Source organism: Embiotoca jacksoni, unplaced genomic scaffold (assembly GCF_022577435.1).
Source record: "Embiotoca jacksoni isolate LCO1_2020_lvr unplaced genomic scaffold, fEmbJac1.0.p SCAF_19, whole genome shotgun sequence".
NCBI classification, from domain to species: Eukaryota; Metazoa; Chordata; class Actinopteri; family Embiotocidae; genus Embiotoca; species Embiotoca jacksoni.
Genome location: NW_027185329.1, coordinates 4776081 through 4802311, shown reverse-complemented (window position 1 = coordinate 4802311; position 26231 = coordinate 4776081). Strand labels below are relative to the sequence as shown.

The 26231-nt window shown below is 42.3% G+C and overlaps 2 protein-coding genes across 2 annotated transcripts in view; one reads left to right on the top strand and one right to left on the bottom strand.

Annotated features, from left to right (window-relative positions):
- The first annotated feature begins 5683 nt into the window (after positions 1-5683).
- LOC138200443 (transmembrane protein 125) lies at positions 5684-19466 on the top strand. The gene is made up of 3 exons (XM_069153115.1): positions 5684-5998; positions 11538-13005; positions 17156-19466. Exon 3 carries the CDS (start codon positions 17586-17588, stop codon positions 18282-18284), a length of 699 nt encoding a protein of 232 aa, XP_069009216.1. The 5' UTR covers positions 5684-5998; positions 11538-13005; positions 17156-17585; the 3' UTR covers positions 18285-19466.
- A 4053-nt stretch (positions 19467-23519) lies between these two features.
- Positions 23520-26231, bottom strand: part of ap1m3 (adaptor related protein complex 1 subunit mu 3) — a 29016-nt gene continuing 26304 nt past the window's right edge. Inside the window, exon 12 of the mRNA XM_069153114.1 lies at positions 23520-25141. Within this exon, the coding sequence (XP_069009215.1) occupies positions 25119-25141 (23 nt within the window). The 3' untranslated portion in view covers positions 23520-25118. The remainder of the gene's footprint in view (positions 25142-26231) is intronic.

Sequence of the window (26231 nt, the reverse complement as noted above, 5' to 3'; positions counted from 1 at the left end):
CTTTTTACAGATGGGTTTGTTCATTCGCGTATACCATTTATAGCCTGATTTATATAATATTCTATATACACCAACTTTTGAATTTAGGAGAAATCAAGATGCAAATATACAAAATATTGTAAAATAAACACCTAAATGTGTATTTTAGACATTTTCTTTCCTTTAGTCTGAAAGAATACAAGTAATGGAAGCAAAACAGCCCCAACTTTAGGAATTTGACAGTGCGTGAAAAAACAAGGTGTCGCACCTGTTTTTGAGGATGAGCATGTATTTCCTCCCTGCATTTTAGGAGGAAAATGTATGTTTTCTTACAGCAGTGTCACCACTATTAACAGATTGTGGTACATCTGTTCATGAGAACACTCCCCTTTTCTCCCAGGTGGAGCTGAAGGTATAATAAACACAGATGGAGTTTTCCTGCCACAGGGAGCACCTGGAGAGAAACATGGTGGCTTGGAAGAGGAACATAATGAAAAACAAGTTATCGAGACTCACAGAATGTCAACCTCCAGGCAGTTAGACACTGTGCAGGCAACAGCAAAAAGACCTTCTTGTATCCAAGTCCATTTCTACTAATTTGGTACAATTTGTCCTTCTAAGTTTGTGCATTTTTATTACTAAAACACTTGCTGTATGGCCTTGAATAAAAACTATGAATTATCAACGGGAGTACTCTAAAGGAAGTAGTTACCACATTTGAATAAAAGTCTCCAAGGTTGAAGCAGGTTTTCTGTACACAGTTCAACAATGTCTAGTCCTATCCTGCTTTCAGGCAGCTTGGAATTGAGAATTCCCATTTGGGAACGTCCCCACTTCCTTGTTCACAACATCAACAAAAACAGGCAACATTGCAGCCCCCAGAAAACGTACTCTAAATGTACCAACGTCGTCATCGTCCATGTAAAATAACACACTACACTGCATTTCGACACGTTATGAAGTTCTATAAAAAAAAGTTAGCAAACTAGGTAGGCTAGGCTAACCAAGTCTGGCTATTGATCGACTTTGTGGTTGCGTCATCCGATCTGCTGTCGTACATCTTGGACACTTGAGTGAAGAGAGGAGCAGAGCTACCAACTGAACACCCCTGGTGATGACTTGGATCAGATGGCAGGGGGAGGCGGCCCGACAGACCTGGTGAACTCAAACATGTAGTGAGGGTAAACTGGGAATTTCTGGCAGAAGTCCCCATACACAACATCTTTAACTCCCACTTCCAGAAGAGCTTCTCATGCATTCCGGGGACGAGTGGACCATGTTCAACGCCTCCATTGTGGACGCAGCTGCAAGCAGTTTTGGTCAGAAGGTTTTCGATGTCTGTCATGGCAGCAATCCAAGAACCAGCTGGTAGCAACTGGAGGTGACGGAAGCCATCAAGTTGAAGAAGGAGGCCTTTCGATACTGTCTGACCACGAGATCTCCTGAAGCCGTAGCCAAGGACTGGCAGGCCAGAAAGGTTGCAGCTAAGGCAAATAATTAAATTGCATATACAAGCAACCAAAAAAAAGAGTTTCCTCCACAGGCTGGCTGGCCTCAGCCTTAGACATTGGGTAAGGGCTTCAACATCCAGAGGGAGCTCAGAGTGAAAGGAGTCAGTGGAGATGGTGTGGACGTCAGGTTAGGGCACCTTCCATTGGAGGTTTTCTGGACACATCCAACTGGTTGGGGACCCCGGGGTAGACCCAGAACATACTGGAGGGGATTATACATCTCATCTGGAAATTGCTGCTGCGGAGAGGGATGTCTGGGCTAATTTACTCAACCTGCCGCCACCACAGCCTGACCCCAGATAAGCGAAAGAAAATGGATGGATGGAAATACATCGTGTTATATAAGCTGTCAAAAGTGCTTTTTAGTAAATGAACTTGACTGAAAATGGGCATTTTTTCACAATGAGTTCTGAATAACAATTACCTGGTTTTTCATACACAGTATTGCAGCAATTGAAAGAACACAGTATAATCAATATATAATGTGCCAAAGTGCCATTGAGTGTGTCAGAAGCCTTTTAGAGAAAACTTGACCTTTTTGCAATTTAATTTGACTTTGAATAAAATACACTGCTGTGAGAATACATCAGTAACATTTTGTTTCCCATTGGTGCGTCAGCTTCCCTCTCTGGAAGACATTTGATAGCGACCACTTTAAATTCAGGCACTGTTGCTACTTAGTTTACTTCAGTAGGGGGCCACATAATGCAAGTTGGAAAAAAAAAAAAGACCATTAATGAAAATCCCTAAAACAAACACGAGCTGCTAATGTAACGAAATAATAGACTGTCTTTGTTTTTGTCAGTTACCCCCCACCACAGCCCCTTTACCTCCCTGAGTGAGTGCGCTGGCTGGATCGACAGCAGCACAGTGCTGTGCCACAACAAGGCTCAAAGAATTAGTACCTCTTCCTGCACCAGTAGATGCAAGTGCAAAACATTACATCATCTACCATACTTTCCGGACTATTGAGCGCACCTGAATATAAGCCGCACCCACTGAATTTTTACAAAATATTTATTTTGAACATAAATAAGCCACACATGTCTATAAGCCGCACATGCGCACATGTCTATAAGCCGCACATGTCTATAAGCTGCACATGCGCACATGTCTATAAACCGCACATGCGCACATCTATAGGCCGCACATGTCTATAAACCGCACGTCTATAAACCGCACATGCGCACATGTCTATAGGCTGCACATGTCTATAGGCCTCACATGTCTATAGGCCGCACGTCTATAAGCCGCACATGTCTATAAACCGCACGTCTATAAACCGCACGTCTGTAGGCCGCACATGTCTATAAACCGCACGTCTATAAACCGCACGTCTGTAGGTCGCACATGTCTATAAACCGCACGTCTATAAACCGCACATGTCTATAAACCGCACATGTCTGTAGGCCGCACATGTCTGTAGGCCGCACATGTCTATAGGCCGCACATGTCTATAGGCCTCACATGTCTATAGGCCGCACATGTCTATAAGCCGCAGGTGCCTACCGGTACATTGAAACAAATGAACTTTACACAGGCTTTAACGAAACACAGCTTGTAACAAAAAATAAAAAATTAGTGGTAAACAGTAGCCTACCAAGAAAGTCATTGGTCACTATCTTCCTTCTCCTGTGCACTGAAACCACTGAAGTCATCTCCTTCGGTGTCAGAGTTGAATAGCCTCAGAATTGCTTCATCCGATGTTGGATCGTTACTTTAATCCCGAGGCAAACTCCCCACTGAGCTCATGCTGCCCTCTTCAACACGCAGCAGTCCAGGTTCAAAGCGTGGGGAAAAAGTAGCGTCTATAAGCCGCACATGCGCACATGTCTATAAGCCGCAGGTGCCTTCCGGTACATTGAAACAAATGAACTTTACACAGGCTTTAACGAAACACAGCTTGTAACAAAAAATAAAAAAAATAGTGGTAAACAGTAGCCTACCAAGAAAGTCATTGGTCACTATCTTCCTTCTCCTGTGCACTGAAACCACTGAAGTCATCTCCTTCGGTGTCGGAGTTGAATAGCCTCAGAATTGCTTCATCCGATGTTGGATTGTTCCTTTAATCCCGAGGCAAACTCCCCACTGAGCTCATGCTGCCCTCTTCAACACGCAGCAGTCCAGGTTCAAAGCGTGGGAAAAAAAGTAGCGGCTTATATTCCGGAAAGTACGGTACTTAAAGTTACTCTTTAAACGACAGGTTTCAAAAAGTTGTGGTTTACTTCAACTTGCCTGAGTCTGTACAGGTTTGAAACTGATAACTAACCAGCAAGTTGAAATGACATGGGGATTTGCTGCTGAATAAGAGGAAGCTTCCTCAAAGCTAAACACGCATTAACATACGCACATGCAAAGCAGTAAACAGTCATAGTTGTTCCAAACAGCCACACCCAAAGGAGGAACTATTTAAGATGGAAGTGCCTTTAACTGCAATATCACCGAAAACCACTAGGGGGTTGACCCCACAAAACCCTCTGGCTCTATAGACTCCAATTTTCCCCCAACTTCTCCCATTAAATACAACGTCAATACAGGTGTTTGTTTTTTTTCCACAAATCATGGTGCAGTTCGCTAAAGTCACTCCCAAATAGTTTTATGGCGGTCCATCTGAAAATAATCCCGTCATTTATTAGATATTAGTCAGGTATCCGCTGTCGATGGGCGAGGCATAGTGTTCTCGTGTTACCAAAAAGATTGAATCAGATCCATCGCTCGCTCGCTCGTCCAAATATGGTCAAATCTGGCTCCAATTTAGCAAGATGGCCAAGGCCGAACACCAAACTAGAGGCTTCGGTACATTTAAGTACAGTGTTAGTCTCAGTAGGAAGGGCAGAATCATTGTGCTTTGCTCCTCCCACCTTCACTTTTGGACTTAAACACTTTAAAATCTACTAAACAGGGTTTCATTTTTTCATTGGAGGCATAAAATGTTATATTTCCATTAGACCAATCATGGTGCATCACTAGTCTACAGAAGAGGTAAATGGATGTGAGGTACTCTTGGCACAGCCCAAAACAACAACAAAACATTAAATCCAAACCAGCCTTTGTGTCAGAGATGCCATGATCAATGTGTTATATCACAGGCAGGCTATTTATGAGAAGGAAAGATTGACTCTGAAGACATTTTTGTCTGAAAAGTTGAAGTGGCTTGCGTACCAAGTGTTGGCGACACAAATTGGCGTTCAGACACGTGTAATGAACAAAAAAAGAAGACAACAGCATCAAGCTGTACTCCCACATTCACACACACAATATTGTATCCCTCCAACACAACTACACTAATCAGCTCCTAGCTTTGGTCTATAAATAAAACCTCTTTTGTCTGCACATGCCATTCTGTGGTAGCGCCACAATAAGTAAGTGACAAACTGTGAATGAAGCACTTGATCTAATTTTGGATGCTGGCCCTGAAAAGGATGAAAAACATCGAACCTGCAGAAGGAGTGCTGGAAGCTTGCGCTGCAAGCAGGAAACCTGCTGAAAAGCTGAATATGATCCAGGCTCTGAATAATCAACAGATGAAGAGGCACACGTCTAAATAACGCTGTTCGCGACAGTGAACATGTACAAATGAATTTTATCTCGTCTCCTCTGGTTTCTGATGGTCTGATGAATTAAAATGTATCTTTAGCCTTGTGAAATTCAATTATCCCAGGGTGTTTTATCTCTTAAAAACTAGAAACCAGATTGGATTGTAAAACACAAGTAAAAGATAAACATAGAAACCACTTATTCTTTGATAGGAAGGCATGAATAACAGAAATCAAGTTGGGAAAAAAAAAAACAATCTCTAAGCACTCATGTCCATGAAAACAGGGCAAACGTCTGTTGATGTAAATAGACATCGAGTTTTATGTCAGGAATAAACTTTCATTCTCAAAATAACGTTTTCTCCCCACTAAGTTTTAAACGTCAGAAAAACAATAAGTCGAATTGACTGTGATTAATATTACATCAATCTGTGAATAATGAATACACTTGTTATTGATTGGGCTATTGATTAGCCTGGCTGAGACTTTTTTTTTTTCTTTTCTTTTCTCCTTACTGACTGGATGTGTCAAACCACTTCTGCTCTGTACAACTGACAAACAACAACAACAACAACAAAAATCATCAAATTTATTTATCAGGGCTCCGTCATGTACCAGGTTCCCGGCGGGGACCCGGGGCGGTGTGGAGGTCGAGTCGCCGAATCTCTGTCCCCTCCCATCGGCGTCCCCTGCTGCCGCGCGCGGCCACACCTGCATTAAACGGGGGAAGTCCGTCCGGCGGATCGGCAGAGAGACCGTCGCAGACAGAGCAGAGGCTGGAAGCGGCGCAACCTACAGCAGCTCTGGTCGCAATCGTCCGGACCCTCTGTTCCAAAAGGTGAAGGTTTGCGCCGGCGGTCGGCTGGACGACTCTGTGAGCGTGGTGGACAGGCTGGAAATTAAGACCGAAAACCAAACGGACGAGCGCGGTGCGGAACGGAAGACATGCTGGCGGATCAGCTGAGCGCACAGGTAAGACGGGCTTCTCATAAACAAGATCCACAGAGAAAGGAGTTGGTCCATTACAACTTTAAAAAAAAAAAAATCAAACAGCCCTTCCTTTTTATTTATTTCATTTGAACTTATTTGCGAGTAATTTGAGTCATGTTTAAATGGCTTATTTCCAAATAAAAACAACATTAACATACTAAACAGCAATGATTAAAATGATTATAGCCACCAATTTATGATGTTATTGGCATTCCAAGAATTTGTGTAGACTATATCTGGTAATCAATGACTGAGTGAATTCATAGGTAACTGGATACTGAACCTGACACACTACAATTCTTAAAATCTATATTTTAAATGTTGTTTTTTTTGGGTTGATGTTAGGTCAGTTTGTTTTTTGCTCCTTAAATCTTACATCGATTTGTTTCTTTTATGTTTAAATTGTAACGACATATATAGACTACATATTTCTAATGGGACCTTGGATGACTTTGAAGAGTATGACAAAGTGCTGAAATGAAAAGCACCCTCTGTTTGTAAGGACTTGCTAGGAGGCTCAGCTACAATAAATATAAATAGACTTTTCAAACACAAAAGCAATCTTTTCTTCACAAAGCACATTCTGTGCAGCGTTCTCGCCTGGGACAGAACATTAAATCATTAATACCAGCTGAACAGGCTGTAGATTGAGATGCATTAACCTCATATTAACATATCTATTCATGGGGAATTAAACTGTGACTTTAAGACAAAGATACTGTGTCTATAAATGATAGGAAACTGAGTTTTGGTACAACTTTTTCCACAGTAGCAGCTCTGTAATGTTTGTCCTGGACATTCATGTCAGCGCGAATCATCTATTTTGCCCCCATTAAAAACGAGGCAGTAAAACATGTTGACGTATCACACCCTAACCTTTGCACCAGTCGGATGACACGCCGTTACCAAGTAAAAACAAACAAGCTTTAACAGTAAAGGCCTCAAATACACTGTAGATCATCAATTAATATGATGACGATAAGCTGTATTCAAGTTATTGCGATTGAAACGGATCAATGCGCCTTCCAGGCATGACCCCCTGTGCTGCTGTGCTCCTATAGATCTGCTGTAATCTGAAGACCAAAAATGAATCATGACAGGGCATCTGAAGTGGGTTACAAGCCACCTCTCTCACTATAACAAAAACAATTTAAGGATCCTTCAAGATGAAGTCGAACGCTTGAAAACAAGTCAGGCTGAAAACAACATGTGATAGACCTCGTTAGGAAAGAGCCTGAAGTCAACACCGAGCTCACGCTCGATGAAAGAACATGAGAGGAAGAACAAAGCGAGCCCGCGACTGAGTCTGTGGATAAACCGTGCAAAGTGGAGGAGTTATGAAGGCTGTATAGGTCGTAATGTGTTAGTGACACGGACGCCAGACACAGGGTGGAGTGGAGAGTCAGACAGAAAATCCTCGAGGCAGTTTTTTTTTTTCACAGTCAGCAGATGCACACAGTCAGGCTTGTTGTGCGTCGTCAATAGCAGCTGTAACGAGTACGTCCTCTTCTGTCCCTGGGAATAATACACATCCACCTATAAGCATAATCAATTCAGTTCGATTTAGAGGAAGTTGGGAAAAAATTGCATTGCTTGTTTGTGTGAAGAAAACCGATTCCCCCTTTTGTACACATCTCAAATTGCTAATTGTAACTTTAAGCACCTTTGCACTAGACCTGTCAGAATTATTTCAATTATTTGAGCTGATCACAATCATTTTTCATAATCAATGGAGACATTTCCTTTCATCTGTATAAAAACAGCTGGATGAAACCAACAGAAAATGTCATATTTCTATCACTAGTTCAACATTTCTACCATTTGAGGTTTGACTGGCGCTCTTTTAATGTTGTCGTCTAGCCGTGTACGCTTCTTCTGCGTTAATTTAGCGGCACGAATAGAGAATTTAGCGCCCACCAATTGTTTATCTCGAGGCACTAACTTCTAATGTTCGAACGACAGCATTTCGATGAGCATCTATTGATGTTACCATCATGGATTTAACACCACAGTGCTTCTCTGGGCATGTTGTGGTTTGTAGCCAAATGAAAAAGGAAAGCCCAGTAACTTGGAGGAGGCAGTTTGTTCAACTTGCAGCAAAAAGGGGACAGTCAAGGACAATTAAATTGCAATTATTTGTATGACAATGAACTGTCAACTAAAATGCCTTGATTGTGACAGCCCAGTTTACACAAGATCTTTCATTACAAGATTCCCAATCTGGAGCTACAGTAAGGTTAAATCGTGCTGCTAAATGACAGAGACTCCAGCAAGATACAGTTCCAAACAAAGTCGGCTAATAATTCGATACATAACACAGCGGAAAAGGCAAATAAACAATAAATAATGTACTACTAACTGTTCTTTACTAATGTGTTGGTATGCATATTTTGGTGCCTTATAACAGTGCTTGCCAAGCAGGTTCCCCGTTTTCAGTCTTTGCGCTAAATTAGCCAGCTGCTGTCTCTAGCTTCATATTTAGGGTATAAAAAGGAGGTATAAGGGTATACATTTTTTCATCTCACTCCTGGCAAGAAAGCAAATAAATGTCAAACTACTTCTTTAAGGGATCACCAAAACTATCCTGAGGGGGACATAAATGTCTGCATCCTACCAATCAATTCAATAGTGGTCAGGATCTGAAATATCCTAACAACCTGATAATTGACTTGGTGGCACTAGAGGAGTTCTATCCTCTGGAGAAACTAAAATCTCTTTAAAAAAAAATTCCTGGCAACCTATCCTTGGCTTAAAAGTTTCACAGCCTAAATCTTTTCAGTATAAAGACTCAGTTCAGGTAGTCAACAACAAGACAGACAGCCAGACAGTGAGCCAGCCATCCCATTCATTACAATCATTATCACTAGACAGCCAATATCAAATTAGAATATGCTGAATATCACCTCTAAACCCAGAAGAGGAGGGAAGCAGGGTTATGAAAACAAAGAACGAAGAGGGGGGAAAAAAGAACAGAAAAGGTAGCCTCTTTCCTGTCGTCAGCAGGAGTGAAGCAGAAGGGGACCAGCATGTTAATTGGTGATTTGATTAGCGTTTTAATATTGCAGCTGCGCATGACAAGGGAAAGCAACCAGGCCGGTCAGTTTTTTTTTTTTTTTTACATCATTAAAATCAACACTTGTGCCTCCACTTCAGGGACCGAGGGGGTTATTACACAGTTTAGTCATTGCAGACATCTTTCAGTTAACTTCCTCCAACTTTACAAAAAGAAAAGAAAATGGAGGCAGTTTGACAGAACCAGAAATATTCAAGCCATTTTGAATCGCGCTGAGCATTTAAGAGCCACATTTGGCTCCTGTCGAACACAAGTGGCTGGATGGGGTAAACAGCCTGTGCTGAACTGAACTAGACTGGGCTGGGTTGCATTTTTGTCAACAGCAGTGTGTACCAGCAATGAGAGGAGGAAGCTTTATGTAAAAAGGAGGAAATGCCATATTAGATAACAAATTTGTGCATTTTCACAAATTGTGTTTTGATTATCTGGGCCTTCACTGTTAATGTGTTTGTGTCTGGGATTAAAAATATCGAGGCTGATGTGTAGGTGCATATTTATCTTGAGAATGATGGGGAGTGAATAATATAGAATGAATGAGGCGGTAATGACACCAGAATTTAGCAGAGAAAACAATGTCAACACCACAGCATGAAAACAGGTGCAGGGTGCTAGTCTATATGCATGTGATTGCGAGCTTTATGCCACAGGGGCTTTGAGTCTGGCAGCCTTTTACCTGGATCGAGAGGGGGATCTGTGGCAAAGACGGGTCGCCTAATCCCTCCACCCACCCACCCACCCACCCACACCCACCTCTCTTTCCACAACACCAAAACACCAGAGCAGACAGCACACCGGAGAGATAAGTAGTCGCCACATAAACGATCGCTGGTGGTGAGACAGAAAAGGAGATAAGGAAGATGGAAAAAAGGTGTGTAAAGCTGGGGCGATGAGGAGGGGGAGGAGGGAAAAACAGATGGAGATGAGTGCGTGTGTGGATAAGGTGTCAGGGGGAAGGTGTTGGCTGGTTGTGCCGGTCGGGGTGATATTGTGCCATAAGCTGAGAAATTAGCTCACTCGAGAAGGGAGGAACATAACCACCTGAGAGGGTGAATTGAAATGGGAAGGATGTGTTCAAAGTCTCCAGTAACATCAACAACCCTTAAAACCAAAACAGTCTATTGCCACACTAGCAGCTCTGTGAGGTTACTAAATGCAACGTCAGCTTCATAACATACCGAAGTTGATAAGGTAGGATGTTTAGCTTATCAACCGAAGGTTTTTGTTACCTGGGGTTGATGGTAATGTCATTCATTTACAGGTATTTGGCGGCAAACCAAAGTGAGTATGAGTTTAACCTCATGATGGTGCCAGATGAAAATTTAAGAGATCACTAAATTTATTACAAATCATCCTGGGGGGGGGGGGGGGGGGGGGGGGCATATATGAATGACAAATGTCACACATAGACTGTGTATAAGAATGGAGGTAGTCTCCAGGTCTGAAAAGTGAAGCCAGTGCAGAAATACATTCAAGTGTAATACCAAATCTCCAAAAAAAAAAACTCCAATCAAAGAGTGTCAACTTCTCTCCTGAAGTACAAAGTCAATACATTTTTTTCCACAATTCATTTTGGTGCCATTAGCTAAATTAACTACCTCTGATCAGTATTCTGGCAATCAATAATTAATTACATTGAGACCTAATGTCTCAATGAGAAATGCATTTGGGGGTGTGTCTAGTTTGATTGGCATGCCTGAGGTGCAGTCAGGCTGCCGTTATAGTTAGGTGGGCATAGGCGAGTTCTCCCCAGCTCGTCCAAATATGGTCACCTTTGGCCCCCAAAAAATAAGATGGCGATGACCAAAATGCCCAACTCAGGCTTTAAAACAGCAGTTTACTAACATTGGGTGATGTCACGGTGGATTGCCACTTGATTTCACAGCATTACATCCAATAGTTGTTGAGAAACTTCACCCAAAATCAAAACTGCCTACGTGACTGTGTCCTCAGGACATCACCGTAGTCACGAGTGTCTGCACCAAATTCCCTGTCAGTCCATCCAGTAACTGTACAATTACTTCAGTCTGGGCCAAAGCAGTAAACTGACCAAGCTACACAAACTGCAATTTCCCGAGCTGCACCACCTGTGTAGCCAGGAAAACACTAGTTTGTAAAAAAATAAAAATAAAATTAGCTTTGACTGTTACATCTAAATAATTTTAGTTTGAGGGGCTCGTCGGTGCCTCCTCTCCCTTTATAATGTGTAAGTGACTCACTTTGATTAAGCTTGTAAACCGGGATGATAATCAAACATTGGTTTATAGGCTTGAAGCATCTTTGAGATTTGAACAAAGTGATGCACTTGCTGTTGGTGGCATATAAACTGAAATTCACTGCCAAGAACAAGGGAGGAATAAATGTGTAAGCCCTTCTAAGGTGAGCCATAGGGACGAAGCTACAGTATGTTCAGCTGACATAAAAGTCTTTCTTTCTCTGTTTCTGTCTTAGGTTTTCCCTTGTGATCCCTGACAGAGCGAGAACAGTGACACTGACTCGGCCATTGTCTCCTCGCTGTTTCCGGACAGAGTGCAGCTCCCCGAGTGCCTCGGCTGTCCATTGTGAATGAAGAAGAAAGGAAGATCCAGCTCGTCTGCATAAAGACCTATTCAGCATCCTTTCTCTTTGCCAGCTACATTTTTTTTAGACCAACAACAGCGGTGAAATCTCAGCCCTACACGTAGCCCCTAGCCTTCCCCTCCATCCTTAGCCCTTTCTCTAACCCCCTTATCACTATCCCACTCCCTCAGTCCTTCCCCTCTTCCCAGCCCCAGCTTCAGCCTCTGCCCCATTTGGAGTCCCGGATGACAGCTCAGAAACATCCGTTACCCTCCCACTCAACACGAGCTTGCTTTCCTCTCCCTCCAGCCCCCGTGGCGCTTGGCACCAATGCCCATCACACAGACAGATGGAGCCAACCCTGACCCCTCTCCTCGCCCGTGGGGACGCCAAGAGAATCGACGCCTGACTAGAGGAGAGGGGGTGGGCGGGGTGTGAGTGTTAAAGAGGGGAGACAGGAAGGGAGAGAAGAAGAGTATTGCTTTGTCACCACGGCAACACATCGCCCAGTCTCCCATGGACTCCCCTTCAGCCCGACCCGAAGCGCTCGGATAAAAAAACCAAAAAAAAAAACCACACACAGCAGGAAATTTAACAGCGAGAACAGAAGGACCTCATTTTTCTCCCCGAAGTGGTGCCTGACATGTTTTTGCTTTGATTATTTGGCAAAGATTTCTGGTTCCATGTTTGTGTGGAGAGAAGATGTGAACTTCGACAAAATTCTAAATATAGGAAACGTCATTTGAAGGAAACAGGGAAGGATTCACTGAAGAAAAGCCCTTTCCTCAGTCTAAAGTAGTGCTGAAGTTTTTCTGAACACCGCAGAAGTTTCACTCCGAGTCTCACGCTTCCTTTGTCCGTGAAGTCTCCAAGATGCAAGTGAATTAACGAAAGCTGCAATTGCCTGGCTAAAATATTGCCATTTTTACTCTCGATTCAACGCGTGGGAAGGTTTTACAAAGCAGAAGAAGGTTTTCCCTGACAGGAAAAAGGAAATACACGTTGGACTCCAGTCAGAGTTGCTGTAAGCTGCAACGCCCTGCATCACACCTTTGCCAACCGATCAAACATCCACCGAGCGTTGGGGCATCAGCAGCTCCATTGTCATGACTTAACACCTGAGCCCCTGCATTTTTTTTTTTTTTTTACAGTAAGGAAGATTTTGCCTACTCCCCTTTCCTCAGGTGCTCTCTTCCAGCCTATTCTGCTGATCTGCATTCTAATTAGCATATAATGCCAGACAACCAATTTTAAAAAGAACCACGCATCAACAATAAAATGAGGCACTAATGGGCAGTGAAATGAATTCAGCTGGCCAACCTAACAGAGGGGGGAATACCGGAGTCCCAAAGCTTCGCAGGTAATTGGAGTGCAGAATACTGTTTTTTACTCTAAAGCACGGCTCCTCTGGTGACCTTGCAGGCTGAAAACTTAGAGCAGGCAGACACAGCGAAAGAGGGAGACAATGATACTCGCTGTCCAAGGTTTGAAATTACAGTATCTGTGGGATTTTTTCAACATTACTCTCTCGCACATTAGCATAACAGAGAATGTTGTAGACTGTTCGCGTCAGCCTGTCTTTAGTCATTTCGGTTTTTACTGCAGGGCTGAGCGTCCGCGGCACACTTATTATTCCTGTCACTTAAAAGAAAGCCATTTAGGATTTTCTTCAGATATAGTGTCTTCAAATAAATTGTGATTATGATCACTAGTGCGGATTTCTATAGCTTCTGTGAAGCACTTTGGACAGTGAAATATGCTGATTTAATCATCAGTTTTTGATGAGGAAGTAACTGCCAGGTTCATTGTTCATATAGCAGATGTTTGGACTATATATCAAAAGGAATGGATAGAGCAGATTATCAATGATGCCGTTTGTTGATTCATTTGTTTTTACAGCCAGATGCAATAGTACATCTGCAGATTTGTATGTTATGAATATGCCGAGTATTGTGGAGGTGTTAAAAATCACAGCTAAGGTGTGAAGATTGATTGTTAGATACAATTTATTGAAGGTTTTAATGCGCAGGTGTGCAACTAAAGTCGCTTTTAGACAACAGCAATCATGTTAGTTCATTGCGTTTCAGACTGTGCGAGATGGCTCTAACAACATCTTGGTCACAACCTATCTCGGATTCGAGGCATAGGACCAATGTTTTCATTTGAGAACCAAAGACTTTTCCATGGTTTCTTTCATGATTGTCAACTTTTGACTAAAATATTACACCCTGTAAAAAGGGCCTTTAGCGACTTTAATTCCAGATGAGTCAAGCGCGGCGGTCCAGGGGCAAACAGATTCACGTGTTGTGTAAATTGTTTGTGCCTCCGCCCGTTTTGTGTTGCTTAAAAAGAAAGCCGGTGGAGAGTGAAGAAGCGAGCCGGTGTTTTTGCGCAGCTATTTATGAGGCCAATATGACACGGCTGATATGACGGAGTTTAGAGGTCATACAAGTGATAAAAGAGGAAAGGCAGACACAGTTCAGCAGTCTGTCTGTGAACACGTTCTATGGGGATCTGTGTGCGAGAAGCACAACGCAAAACAAGATATACTCGTGTCATTAAGGGTTTGATTTCATCTTATGATCTTTGTTGCGTGCCGCTGCCTCTTGCTCCATCACCAGGTTGTTTCCCTGCTTCACGTTACTGGGAGCCATTAAACGAAACAGAAAACAAAGTTTCATAAACGGGTACTGCATCAAAAGAGATAGTTTCCAAACCTCAATAAGACAGAGCTTCAGAGGCTGCTGCAGTAGCACATATATTGTTTTTGTCACCTCAACACCTTTGGTGCCACAACCTCAGACACTGGAAAAAAAAACATACACACACTCAATTACTGTGCTATTTCTGTGGCCCTACCTGTCAGACACACCGAGCTCAAATCAGCTGGGATTAATTAGTGACTCAACAAACATGTGCGCGCGTGCGTACACACACACACACATACCAAAAGCACCTTCCTCTTTTTCTTTCCGTGTCAAAAACACGCATGCCAACACGTATGTTCTTTTCATATCTTCAACTTTTTCCAGCTCATTTACAACTGATCGGTGATGCAAAGCACACGCACACGCACCCTGTCACAACCCTTCATCAGATACCGGATGTGAAAAGCTTCCAGAACAGCATGTTGCCAATAAACACCCCCCTCCTCTGCTGTAATTACCTCACTCTTCATTTCACACCCTGTGCATGCGCCTCACATCTCCCCGTGTCACAGCGTTACTGCTCTGCCTCGTAGTACAAAGCAATACCTGCCCAAACTAACAAGAAATGTGGTCTGGCACTTCGTTTATTGTCTTTTCTAAACAGTCTGGAAAAAAAAAAAAAAATACTCGAATAGAAATGTATTTATGTATTTTTAAAGAGACTCCAAAAGGTGCAAAGAGTAAAAAAAAAATTAAAAAAAAATAAATAAAAAAACAACAACAACCAAGATCTTAAGACTGAATGCAAGATCATGTTATGCTGGCTCGGATTGACATATTTTTTTATTTTTCAGAGCAGTGTTTGTGTTAGCAAAATCCACGGCCAGTGAGTGCGAGCTGAAACTGCTGTCAGCCTGTGTTGCGCGTGGGCTTGTGCTGCGCACTGCTGACTTTGATAGAAATAAAGCCGCTGACAGGTTCTTAAAGACAAGCTGTCGACAGCCATAACCTTGAGGATGTTTGTTTGTTTGTGCGTGCGTGCTTGTATATGTTTACATGCTTGTGTTATGGGGGTGTGATGAGGTTACAAACTACATAGACATTAAATATGCTGAGGTAAGGAAAAGACAAAAGGAAGAGATAATTGAACACAATATGTCACATATAATGAGCTTCCGCCCGATATGTAGTAAAACGTAACAGTACAGTATTGTATATCATTGACACACAAGAGGGAGACCAGAAGATTAACTGGACTTGAGGTACTGGGAGGATTCATCGAGAGAGCTCGTGTGGGTGTGTTGGAAGGATAAAAGACAGAAAATTTACATTTGTGCATTAGCTGTTTGAGTTTGTGAGTGTGTGTGTGTCTGTGTGTGTGTGTGTGTGTGTGTGTGTGTGTGTGTGTGTGTGTGTGTTTGTGTTTGTGAAATGTTTATTCTATCGACAGCTTCTTTTATCCTGCCGCCTCTGTAGTGGCAACTCATTACCATAGTGATAACGAGAGATAGAGGAGGTTGCCAGTGTCAGCACACCAAGTTTTTATATTTTAACATAGTCAAAACACCAAGTTTGGATGTTCAGAGAAACTGTGTGTGTGTGTGTGTGTGTGTGTGTGTGTGTGTGTGTGTGTGTGTGTGTTTTGGGGACGGGCATTTTAAGCCAAAATTCCATTCGATATTCGCTGACAACTACTTGACTATTGTTTGTACACCGGTCGCCGCGCACACACAAAGAGAGAGAGTCACACTGAAACCGGGGCTCAATAAATACCATTACACTTTGAAAACCTTCACCTTTGACCAAAATGATGAGAAACACGTCTTTAGCTTCATCTTTGAAATAAGGGCTTTTGTTTTTTTCTGCACGTCTGACATCGAACTTACTTTGTCTGGCCATTGATTTTTGATCAGTAGAATGACCTTCTACTCGATGCTTTGCCCTCAAATCGCTGTACATTGATGTGAAAGACTTATGATATGCTAACTTTACCTGACAAAGTTTTCCCTGCACCTCATTTTTTTTATTTAAGGACTTACACACCAAACTTTTTGAAAGGTTTGCACATTTTTGCAGTTTGTAACGTAGCATCTAATCTCACCGCTAAACACAATTTACCACCACCTGGTTGTAACATGTTCTTTTCTTGTTTAACGTAATAACTTTTAACAACCTGGCACCATTAAAAACATGGGATAATATATATATGTTTAAGATGATGTCACAAATATTTCAGTTTTTTTGATGTAGTGACTATTAAGTTTTTTTTAAAAAATTTTTTAAATCATTACCTATCCCAAGTGTGTGTGTGTGTGTATCTTTAATTTGGTAATATTTAATCAGGCACATATTACAAGGGCACCATAACCTCTGGTTTTAAAGGATTTACTGAACACCAAGATGAATAGCACTTTCACTGACCTCTCCTGGTTTACAGTCGGTTGCGTCACAGGTCACACCCAGCATCTAAAAAAAAAAAGATATGAGATCAGAATGAATAACTTTGTTGGTGCATAGCAAGTGATGGACTTCAATCACTGCTAACACAAACAGGACTTTCAGACGGTGTGAAGTTACTTTTTAACTCGGTTTGCACAGATCAGATCCTTTCATGTGTTCACACGTTCAGAACAAAGCAGGTCCAAACTTTAGTGCTCCAGTCTCTGTGTAACTTGATGTAACTTGATGTAACTGAGCTGAGCCAGAAACAAGGGAAACTAGTTTGGCCATCCCTCGACTCTGTGTTCTTGTCTGATTAGGAATTGAATAGTCATATAGTCAGCTAACCCCGCGTAGAGAGAGAGGGCACCCACGAGAAAATAAACCTACACTACTGAATGATATGTCTGTTTTATTTTTCAGGTGACTGCCACCAAACTGCAAAACCTAACTGGATTTTCTGTGGCTCTTTGGAATCTTTGCTTTGAACATCGATGCTGTACGGACAATTTGGATCCATCACTGTATCCAGTCACTTTGAGCTTTAAGAATATTCATTTACACAGGAGCAAGAGACCTGAAGTGACTTTGTGGAACCTTTTATACGAACCAGTGGGAATAAAACTACAATACACGAAGCTCAGTCAAGTGTTCTCGGAGATTTGGTGAATTACATTCATTTCCTGTCTAGATTTGCCACCAACCCGAGCCACATTTGAGATTTTCTAGAAAACATATTGAACTAAAACTTCTGGAATCTTCTGCTGGTCAGACTAACGAGTGGTGAATTAATCAGGTATAGTCTGTCTGTGGTGGTGGCGTCCTTATTCAGCAGGCTGGGAGTGGCAGCAGGATGCCAGAACTGGACAACTTTCCCCCCCTGAGGGGAACTGGAGGTCAGGAACTGGGCCTAAATGGTCCAGCAGACCCAGCCCAGATTCAGCACAGCATCCTGGAGGAGCAGGTGGAGCTGTGGTGGTTCAGAGATCCTGGGAAGTCTCTACTCTGCTACTGCGTTGCCGTGCTTCTAATCCTGGGCTGCGGACTCGGCGGCGTCGGCCTTCTTTCCACCACCACCAGTGTCTCAAGCGAATGGCGGCTGGGCGCGGGAACAGCCCTGTGCCTGCTAGCTCTGGGAGTCCTGCTCAAACAGCTGCTCAGCTCGGCTGTGCAGGACATGAATTGTGTTCGAAGCCGACGGCGGATTGACATGCTAAAGAGCGGCGGTTTATCCGACCTTCTGGTGGTTTTGATTACCGGTCTGTCACTATTGATCTGCGGAGGAGTTCTGCTGCATCTGGCCCTGGCTAACCATATGCCAAAGCCCGGCCAAGCCCTTAATGACATGTACATCTCTGGATTGGTTTTGCTGGCTGGAGGGGGAGCTGCAGTTGTGGGTGTTGGGATATACACTGCTGTGGTGGTCCTGCTTGAGAGGACCAGGCATGGACGGAGGTTGGTGGACCGGGTTTTCAATATCTTCACCGTTTCAGGACACATGGACCGCCAGGGTCGCAGAGAGACTACCTCCAGTTTGGCTAACCTCATATGAGATGCAACCACACTGCAGCTGTGGCCCTCGGCTCAACTAAATTAGACAGATACTACAAGAAATCTGATTAAAACCAGATTCACACCTTAACTGCTCCAGCTTTGTCACCAGCTGGTTAGACCGGTGTATGAGACAAAATAAGTCGAATGTGTAATATCTGCTTGGTGAAGATGTTATCGGTAAAACCTCAGTCACAAAGTAATGATGCAAAAACTGAAGAGTAACACACTGAAGAATTGATTGCGACACAGCAATGCTCACAATGCAGCTTAAAGTATTCAAATTCAGATTTACTCTCCGTATGATCAGTGAACCGTACTCTATTCAGTGAACAAATGACAAAATGTTGGTCTCAAGTTTGCCTGAAGTAGTGTTGGTACGCATAAAAGCATGGGTAAGTAATAGGGGGGAAAAAGAAGAAGAAGAAAACTGGTCTTTAAAGCTATTCAGACAAATGATGCACATATTTTATTATTGGTTCAGTGATCTGCAATTAAATACAATTAAGCTGTGGTGGGAGCAAAGCCGATGAGTGAACTTTGACCTTTTCTCTGCTGTCTGTCTTTCAACTAAAAGTGATCATAACTGTGAGCCTACAACAGACCGAAAGCTATGTCGTCTTCTAAAAGTGACGTGAGGTTGTTTGACGGTTCATCTCATCTGGAGGGCCGCAGTCAAAAATAATGCATCGGTTATTTACATCAATGACCTATCATGTCAAAGTGACCTTGGACCACATACTGCTCAATGATTGTAAGTTGTCGTGGATAAGAGCGTCGGCTGAATGGCTGAAATGAAACTGGCAAAATGCAGAATGAGTGATAAATGGGACAATATAAAAAAGAAAAAGTCATAATTTCGAAATGATCTTTGTGATTCATGTCCCGCCCTAACCCTGTCCATGTTTACATGAAGAGATAAACAAATTCTGCTGATGAGGGATCCATTGGTGAAAAGGTTCAATGAGGCTAAACGGATTTCTCAGTTTCATAATAATTTAACATAACTCCTGCAGTAGAACAATAGTGTTTGTGACGGACTGTCAAAACTTCACTGTAATATTAAGCTGCCTGTACACATGATACAAGACAACATGATTGTTGGAGAATTATATCACAGCACTTCAGAATGTATGGATTATTTGTGGTTTTTTTTGTGTCCATCAACACAGTCTTGTCCTAACTGTGAATCGTGCAGTGTTTTGTTTCCCTTAAACCAGTGCTAATCAATATGTGTGACTGATAGTCTCTGAAACCAATCATTTCATGTCACGCTAAATGGTTACTCGCAGCCGTGTGGAGGTCATGAAGAATTACCACCTACTCTGGCAGAGCCGTTTAGCATTTTTAGCTCTTTGTCTTTCCTGGATGGATTAGTCTCGGTGTTCTCATCATTCCCTGCTGGCAGACAGTTTGAGCTGTAAAGTTTTAATAAACCCACCACACACCTAGCCTAGCTCCACCAGACTATTACTCACAGCGTCCGTGTTTACTGTGATTGTAAACCCTGCCGGCATTACCGAACACTGACCGGTGATCCAACAACTTGAAGCAATTCCAGAAGGAGCGTACCAAAACCCATACATTCACGCAGTGAATTTGGGTCTGGGAACACCGGGCCATCGTAAACCACCAACAGGCGAGCAGAGCTACAATGAAAAACTAGCTACCACCATGTCATCTGAAGATCCAAATAATATCTTCAAGAGTTGATGGGTACCAAATCAGGAAAAATACTTTACTGACATTCTATAGGAAACACCAATCCATAAAATGCGATGGCAGAGATCCGTAAACACAGTTTGATGCCGCGCAGAACAGGCTCAGATTTATGTTCGGCGAGCAGAATTGTGCCGTGATTGCACTTTTCATAAGCATGACTTTCATTTTACAAAACTAGTTCGTAGTCTCAGCACATTGAATTTATTACATGTATTTCTTGCTCAGGCAAAAGGTCGTAACTGTTCCTCACAAAGCAGAAAAATGGAAAAATCTGTGAAATTAAATCCACTCTGTCAACATGGCCGGTCATAGAATTTCAATGCACTTGCAAAAGTTTGAACGGGGTTGTCAATACGCTGAAGCATTTTTCACAGAACCAGGTGAATCTGCATTATTCTGCTGACAGTGCCGTATTGCCATCTAATCTCAGTTGTTTTACAAGTGAGATTTGAAGCGTTACAGCTTTCATTTCCAATGCTAATATGTACTTTTGGAAAAAAAAAAAAAAGTAATCCGACACCATTAAGAAACAAAGAATGAACAGGGCGTTAAATTCAAGGTCATTCATGTTTGTGAAATGAGACTCATTTCTCACGTTGCCTTAAACAACAACCTCAGAAAAAGCCATGCATTGTGTTACACTTGCGTGTGAATGCAAGTCAGTCACGCCTCTTATCTGTCTGCACATACGCACCGGCGACTGCCTCGAGACAAAAGGGGTCACACAGCTGACCATTGTTGGTGTGATGACGGACAGCAAACCGAAAGCACAATGCACAAGGCAGCGAGCAGCGGCTGGTGAAGGCCAGCACCACTCTCTTCTTCTCAACACGCACACGGGGGGGAAAAAAAAACATGGCTCATGCTGCATTTTTTTTTTTTTCCACAACAGACGCAGAAAAATTCAAACGTGACTCACGTGAATCTGTCTTCTGACCTACAGTGTACAGTAGCAATGACGGGCTGTGTAGCCATCAGTGGAAGAAGCACTCAAGTCCTTTACTTAAGCAAAAGTACCAATACAGCAATGTACAAATACTCCATTACAAGTTAAAGTCCTGCATGAAAAATCCTATTAAATAAAAGTCCAGACATATATGCAGCAAAATGTAAAGTATTGAAGCAAAAAAGCAAAACAATGTCGGGCTCTTCTGATAAATTATCATGACGTCGTTAGATTATTACTGCTGAAGCAACAGTGTGTAAGCAGCATGTTACTGTTGTAGCTGCTGCAGGTGGAGCTGCATTGAACTACTTTACAGGGTTTTTCCTACTATTATTACACTAATGTGCCGTTATTCAGTGGAGCTGTTAACAACTCAGACATTTGGGATGTGACCCAGACTGCACTGCTTTTTGTTGACTGTCGGGAGGCAAACAAGTTGGAAACCACAGGCTTAATCTTAAAAAACAAAACAAACAAAAAACGAGTTGTATTTGATTTCAAAATGTATTATCCATCATGTCAAATCATCTTAAAAGTAACAAAAGCAGCATAGTAAATGTAGTTAGTTGGAGTGGAAGTATAGAGTAACATCAAATAGAAATACTCAAGTAACGTAGAAGTACCTGAAACTGCACTTAATTACAGTCCTCGTACTTGGTTAGCTTCCCCTGCTGGTATCCATGCATGACAGCAGTGAACAGGGGGGTGGGGGGGTACAGGCCTGATACTGATGAGAGGGTTGTGTGGGAGGAATCAGAGCATATAAACCAGACAAAATGTGTTTTGCAGGACAGTGGACTCGGAATGTATTCAGGCCATTTCACCGGGTTGTGAATTCATTTTTTTTTTTTTTAAATGGATAAAACTGCCATTTTTGTGCATCGGTCTGCACTGGAGGAATAACCTATTTTTAGAAATCAAAAGCTGAAATCTCCCCTTTATAAATGACCCTTTGCTATGTCAACTCCAAGTCGTGCTCAGGTGCATCCTGTTTGTTTTAATTATCCTCGAGATGTGTCCAGAACCTGATTAGACTTCACCTGTGGTAAATTAAATTGATTGGACAGAGTTTAGACACCTGCGTCTTTCGGGTCCTGCAATTTACACAGCAAGTCAGGACAGAATCCAAGCCAAAGACTCCAAGGAAGTCTCTGTAGACGTCAGTGATAAAATTGTGATGAAAAAAACCAAAAAACTGTTTGCTTTGATTATTTTGAGGAGCTCACAGGCCTCAATAATTGTGAAATGGAAGCAATCTGAGAGCGCCAGGAGTCTTAGTAGTCCAGCCAGACTAAGTAGCAGAGCGAAAAGGAACGAGCCTGGTGAGGTTCTGCCAGATCCAGATGTGCAAAGCTAGCACATATTTACCCAAGAAGACTAAAAACCGTGATTCCTGCCAAAGACGGTTCTAAAAAAGTAACACATTAAGGGTCTGAATACTTCCATATACTGCAGTCGAGACATTTCAGTTAATGATTTTGAATAGTTTTGCAGACATTCTTCAAAATATGTTTTGACTTTAATTGATGGGGTGCAAAAATTATTATTCGAGGAATTTCACATTAAATCTACAACTCAAAAAGGTGCAAAAGTGAACCGGTCTGAGTACTTCTTAATCAGCTGTGCTTAAAATAGATTAAATGTATGTTTTACCAATATACTGTATATTTTTAAAGAAGTGGTTTTAAATTGTGTATTTCTACCGACAACATATGTGCTCGAAAGGGATCTGGACTGGTGTGCTGTAATAATAATAATCCACCCCAACAACCCTTAACAGGAAAACTGGGTATCCCCAATTAATGAATGAAGAAATGAATGCCCCCCACCCCCCCCAAAAAAACACCAAAAGCCACAAACCTGCAGAAAACACAGATACATAAGAAAACAGTCCACTCACCCTCTCTCTCAGTGTCAAGCCTAATGAAGCTGGAGACGGTGTTTTCCCGCAGATTTAATATCCTCAGGGAGGCCTGAATGTTTTCTTTCCTCCCCTCAATGCATTTATGGGTCAGACTTTTCAAAACGTAGCTAAACAGGAGACACATTTTCCTTCTGTGCTTCTTCTGACGTTTGTTGTGAAAGCCTTCACACAGGTGGCTGCGGAGGCTCCACGCGGTCACCCGGATTTAAAATGTTATTAAATGTGAAGTGGCTCCGCAGTTTTCTAATTACCTCCCGCCAAAATTCAAAAGGCACGTCGGGTGTTACACGTGATTTACGGTGTCGTGATAGGTCGCGTCGCTTGCGCATCACAGCCCGTCATAGGTCAAGAATTACGTCAATCACATGGAGCACATAAACTCTGCTCACGGTGGCCCCGCCTCCATAGATATAACCGTGGGGGCGGGGCTTGACGGAGGTAACGAGATTACGGTCCCATCTTCACATTTGGAGTACAGCATGAGAGTAGAATCAATCTTCTCATTTAGCAGGAATGTAAATTAGCATATTTGCCAAAATGTCAAACTAATCATCTGAAAGCAAAGCACTCTGACGCATCAAAACACCTTTATCTATAAATTAGTGAGATTCCTCTAACAAACAAAAAACAATAATATTCCAAAACAAGATACAAAAATGTGTTTATTTCCAAATATATCCCTTTGTTTCCTATGGACAAACAGTAGTTGATAAATTAATGAAAACATATGATAACACACACTTATTAAAAAAAAAACCCACAGTGGTGTGTATATGGAGTGATTGTAATAGAGGGCTTTGAATTTAACAGTAGACATGTGGTAATAAAATGACTCGGGACTTCTTTCTTCTGTACTGTTAGCAGTCCACCTGAACTGATGTGGTGGACGAGGGAGGGAATTACACAGCAAACTGTGCTGAAGAAGTACAGAGGCCTGCAGACTTAAAGTTAAAAAAAATAAAAAATAAAAAAAGAATCATAAAAAAACAGTTACTTTAATATGTCTGAAACTGGAAATAAATCTCTACAGATTCTTTCACCTTTGTCCAACCTCCCACCTCAGCCCCCTTTGTTGTCCTTCAAAGCTCAGCTTCCACAGGGGGACTAACTAGTACAGTATAGACGACACATCAAAATATATATATATATATATATATATTAAAAAAAAAAAAAAGGTCTGCGCCGTGCTCATTCCTTCAGTCTCCGCCTCAGAGCTGCAAGCTGATTTCGAGCGCAAGGACAAGGTTACAGGCCCCGTGGGAGTGTGTCGACGGTATTATGTTACACTGCCAATGCTTCTGACAATATTGTGCCTTATTAATCATTGATCTGGTGCTGGTGTTGGTTTCAGTGCACTGGGGATTATGTTCACAGTGCTAATGGTGATGATACACAGGCAGGTTTTTTTTTTTTAAGGCAATGAATGTATTATATAGGTAGCGGTCCTAGTAAAACGTATGCCTTTGAGAGGGACGAAGATCAACAACAGTATTAAAATGTACACGGATAATAAAATGGATATTAAGGAGAAAGCACATGAGGAATAAAAACCCCTTAACAGTGATCGATTTTGTGTTGTGGTTGAGGCGCTGCATGGAACAACATGAGTACGTGGCGTACTTTCAATTTATAAAATCCCCACTCTGCAATATTATGGCCCTTTGAGAAATATGAACTGACAACATCCCATTATAGCTACCGTGTACTGGCACTAGATAATCAGTTGGATTACATATCACAACTTACACTGGACAAGCTGGGGACGCAAAATAAATCATGTTTCAAATACTACACTGAAATATTTGAAACTTTTCCCTTTTTTTTTTTTTTTTTTTAAGAAAACCAGATTTTAAATAATTTTTTGTTTTAAAAATTGTGCCTTAAATGAGGGATATCACATTAAAAGTGTGTGGGGGGGGGGGGAGTTATCAGTTCATTATTCACAAATTAAAATGCATTATTGGAGGCCTGAGGAATCTTAAAAAAAAAAAAAAAAAAAAAAAAACAGCTCAAAAGTGGTGCAACACCATTTCCTGTCTGAGTTAAGTCAGTTTTAAGAGGAAGGGGTGATGTCCTGTTCCTATTCAGAGTGGGCAAAAAAAAAAACAACTAAATTTCAGCTGTCCTCCTGGGCTTGTCCTCTGCTGTCCGCTGCAGACGGGGGAGCCGGAGAAATGGAGAGAGGAGAGAAGAAGACAGACAGAGAGAGGAAATATCCATTCGTCTAGCAGCATCTGTGCCCTTTAGTTTGTCCGGAGCTGGTAATCTGCCAAGGAATGTAACAGCAGAGCATTAACGCACGGCTTTCTTCCCCTCATCGCTCCTGCACGTCGCATCACTGCCATTATCGGCGCTATTAAATCCCTAAACAAGATTTGCACAAATACAAGCTGTAGTGACATTCCACTCCATCATATTACCCAGATTAAATATAGTCCTGTCTCACAGAGCGAAGGGTCAACCTACTGAAGTTTCAGACTCAGAAGTTTGTAAAGTACCTCCAATCAGCAAAATCAGACGCACTGAATTATTATGACGCATTTGTGTATCCAAGAGAAAGTTCAGAAAGCGTGTTGTCAAATTGATTTTGTTTTTCGTAATTTGCTTGCGTTTTCTTAAATTTAAGTGCTTTGAAGTCTCCCACGAATCACAATTGTTAGACCGAACTCTGAATTATAATCGAAGGAAATGAGGAAAAACAGCATCCCCATCAAGAGCTAACATGACAAGCAGCATCAGTGATGCGCATCACCGTCTCATCATACCTGACAGTCAGATATTAGTGATGTCGTCACTTACTGCTGTACACTACGACAACTAAAGGCCTGTTCGTCAATCATTGATGAGTCGGTACCTTCGGTCTACAGTATCAGGCTATTATTTAATCAGTGTGAGTGTGTCTGCCTGTAGTGTTGAGTGAAATGTGATCAGGACTGTCTCCCTCCCCGTGTTGCTGATGGCAACACTCAGAGGAAGGTGATAGCCTCCCTCTCCAGTCACCCAATCGTTATCACTCTCCTTCCTTTAACTTATCCTTTTCCTTTTCCTCTCTATCCCCATCGCCTCCTCGCCGACGTTACAGCGAGGAGACAGCAGCGCGGGCCTTTTGCAGAGTGCCACCCTGGGAGCCTCCCTGGCACGCGGTGGCATCATTCAACCTCTGCAGCCCCAGACTCCGACCTGACAAAGGCAGGTAATGGATATGATTGATGCGATGGGAGTCGGGTTCATTCCTGGGGCGGATGGCAGGTATGAAACTTCAGGATTTTCTGGCACTGGTCCAGCAGAGGTATTAGGCTTCCATCTCCATATCATTTCCATTGGCCCCCCGATTGAAACTAGTGAGCTAGTCAGGA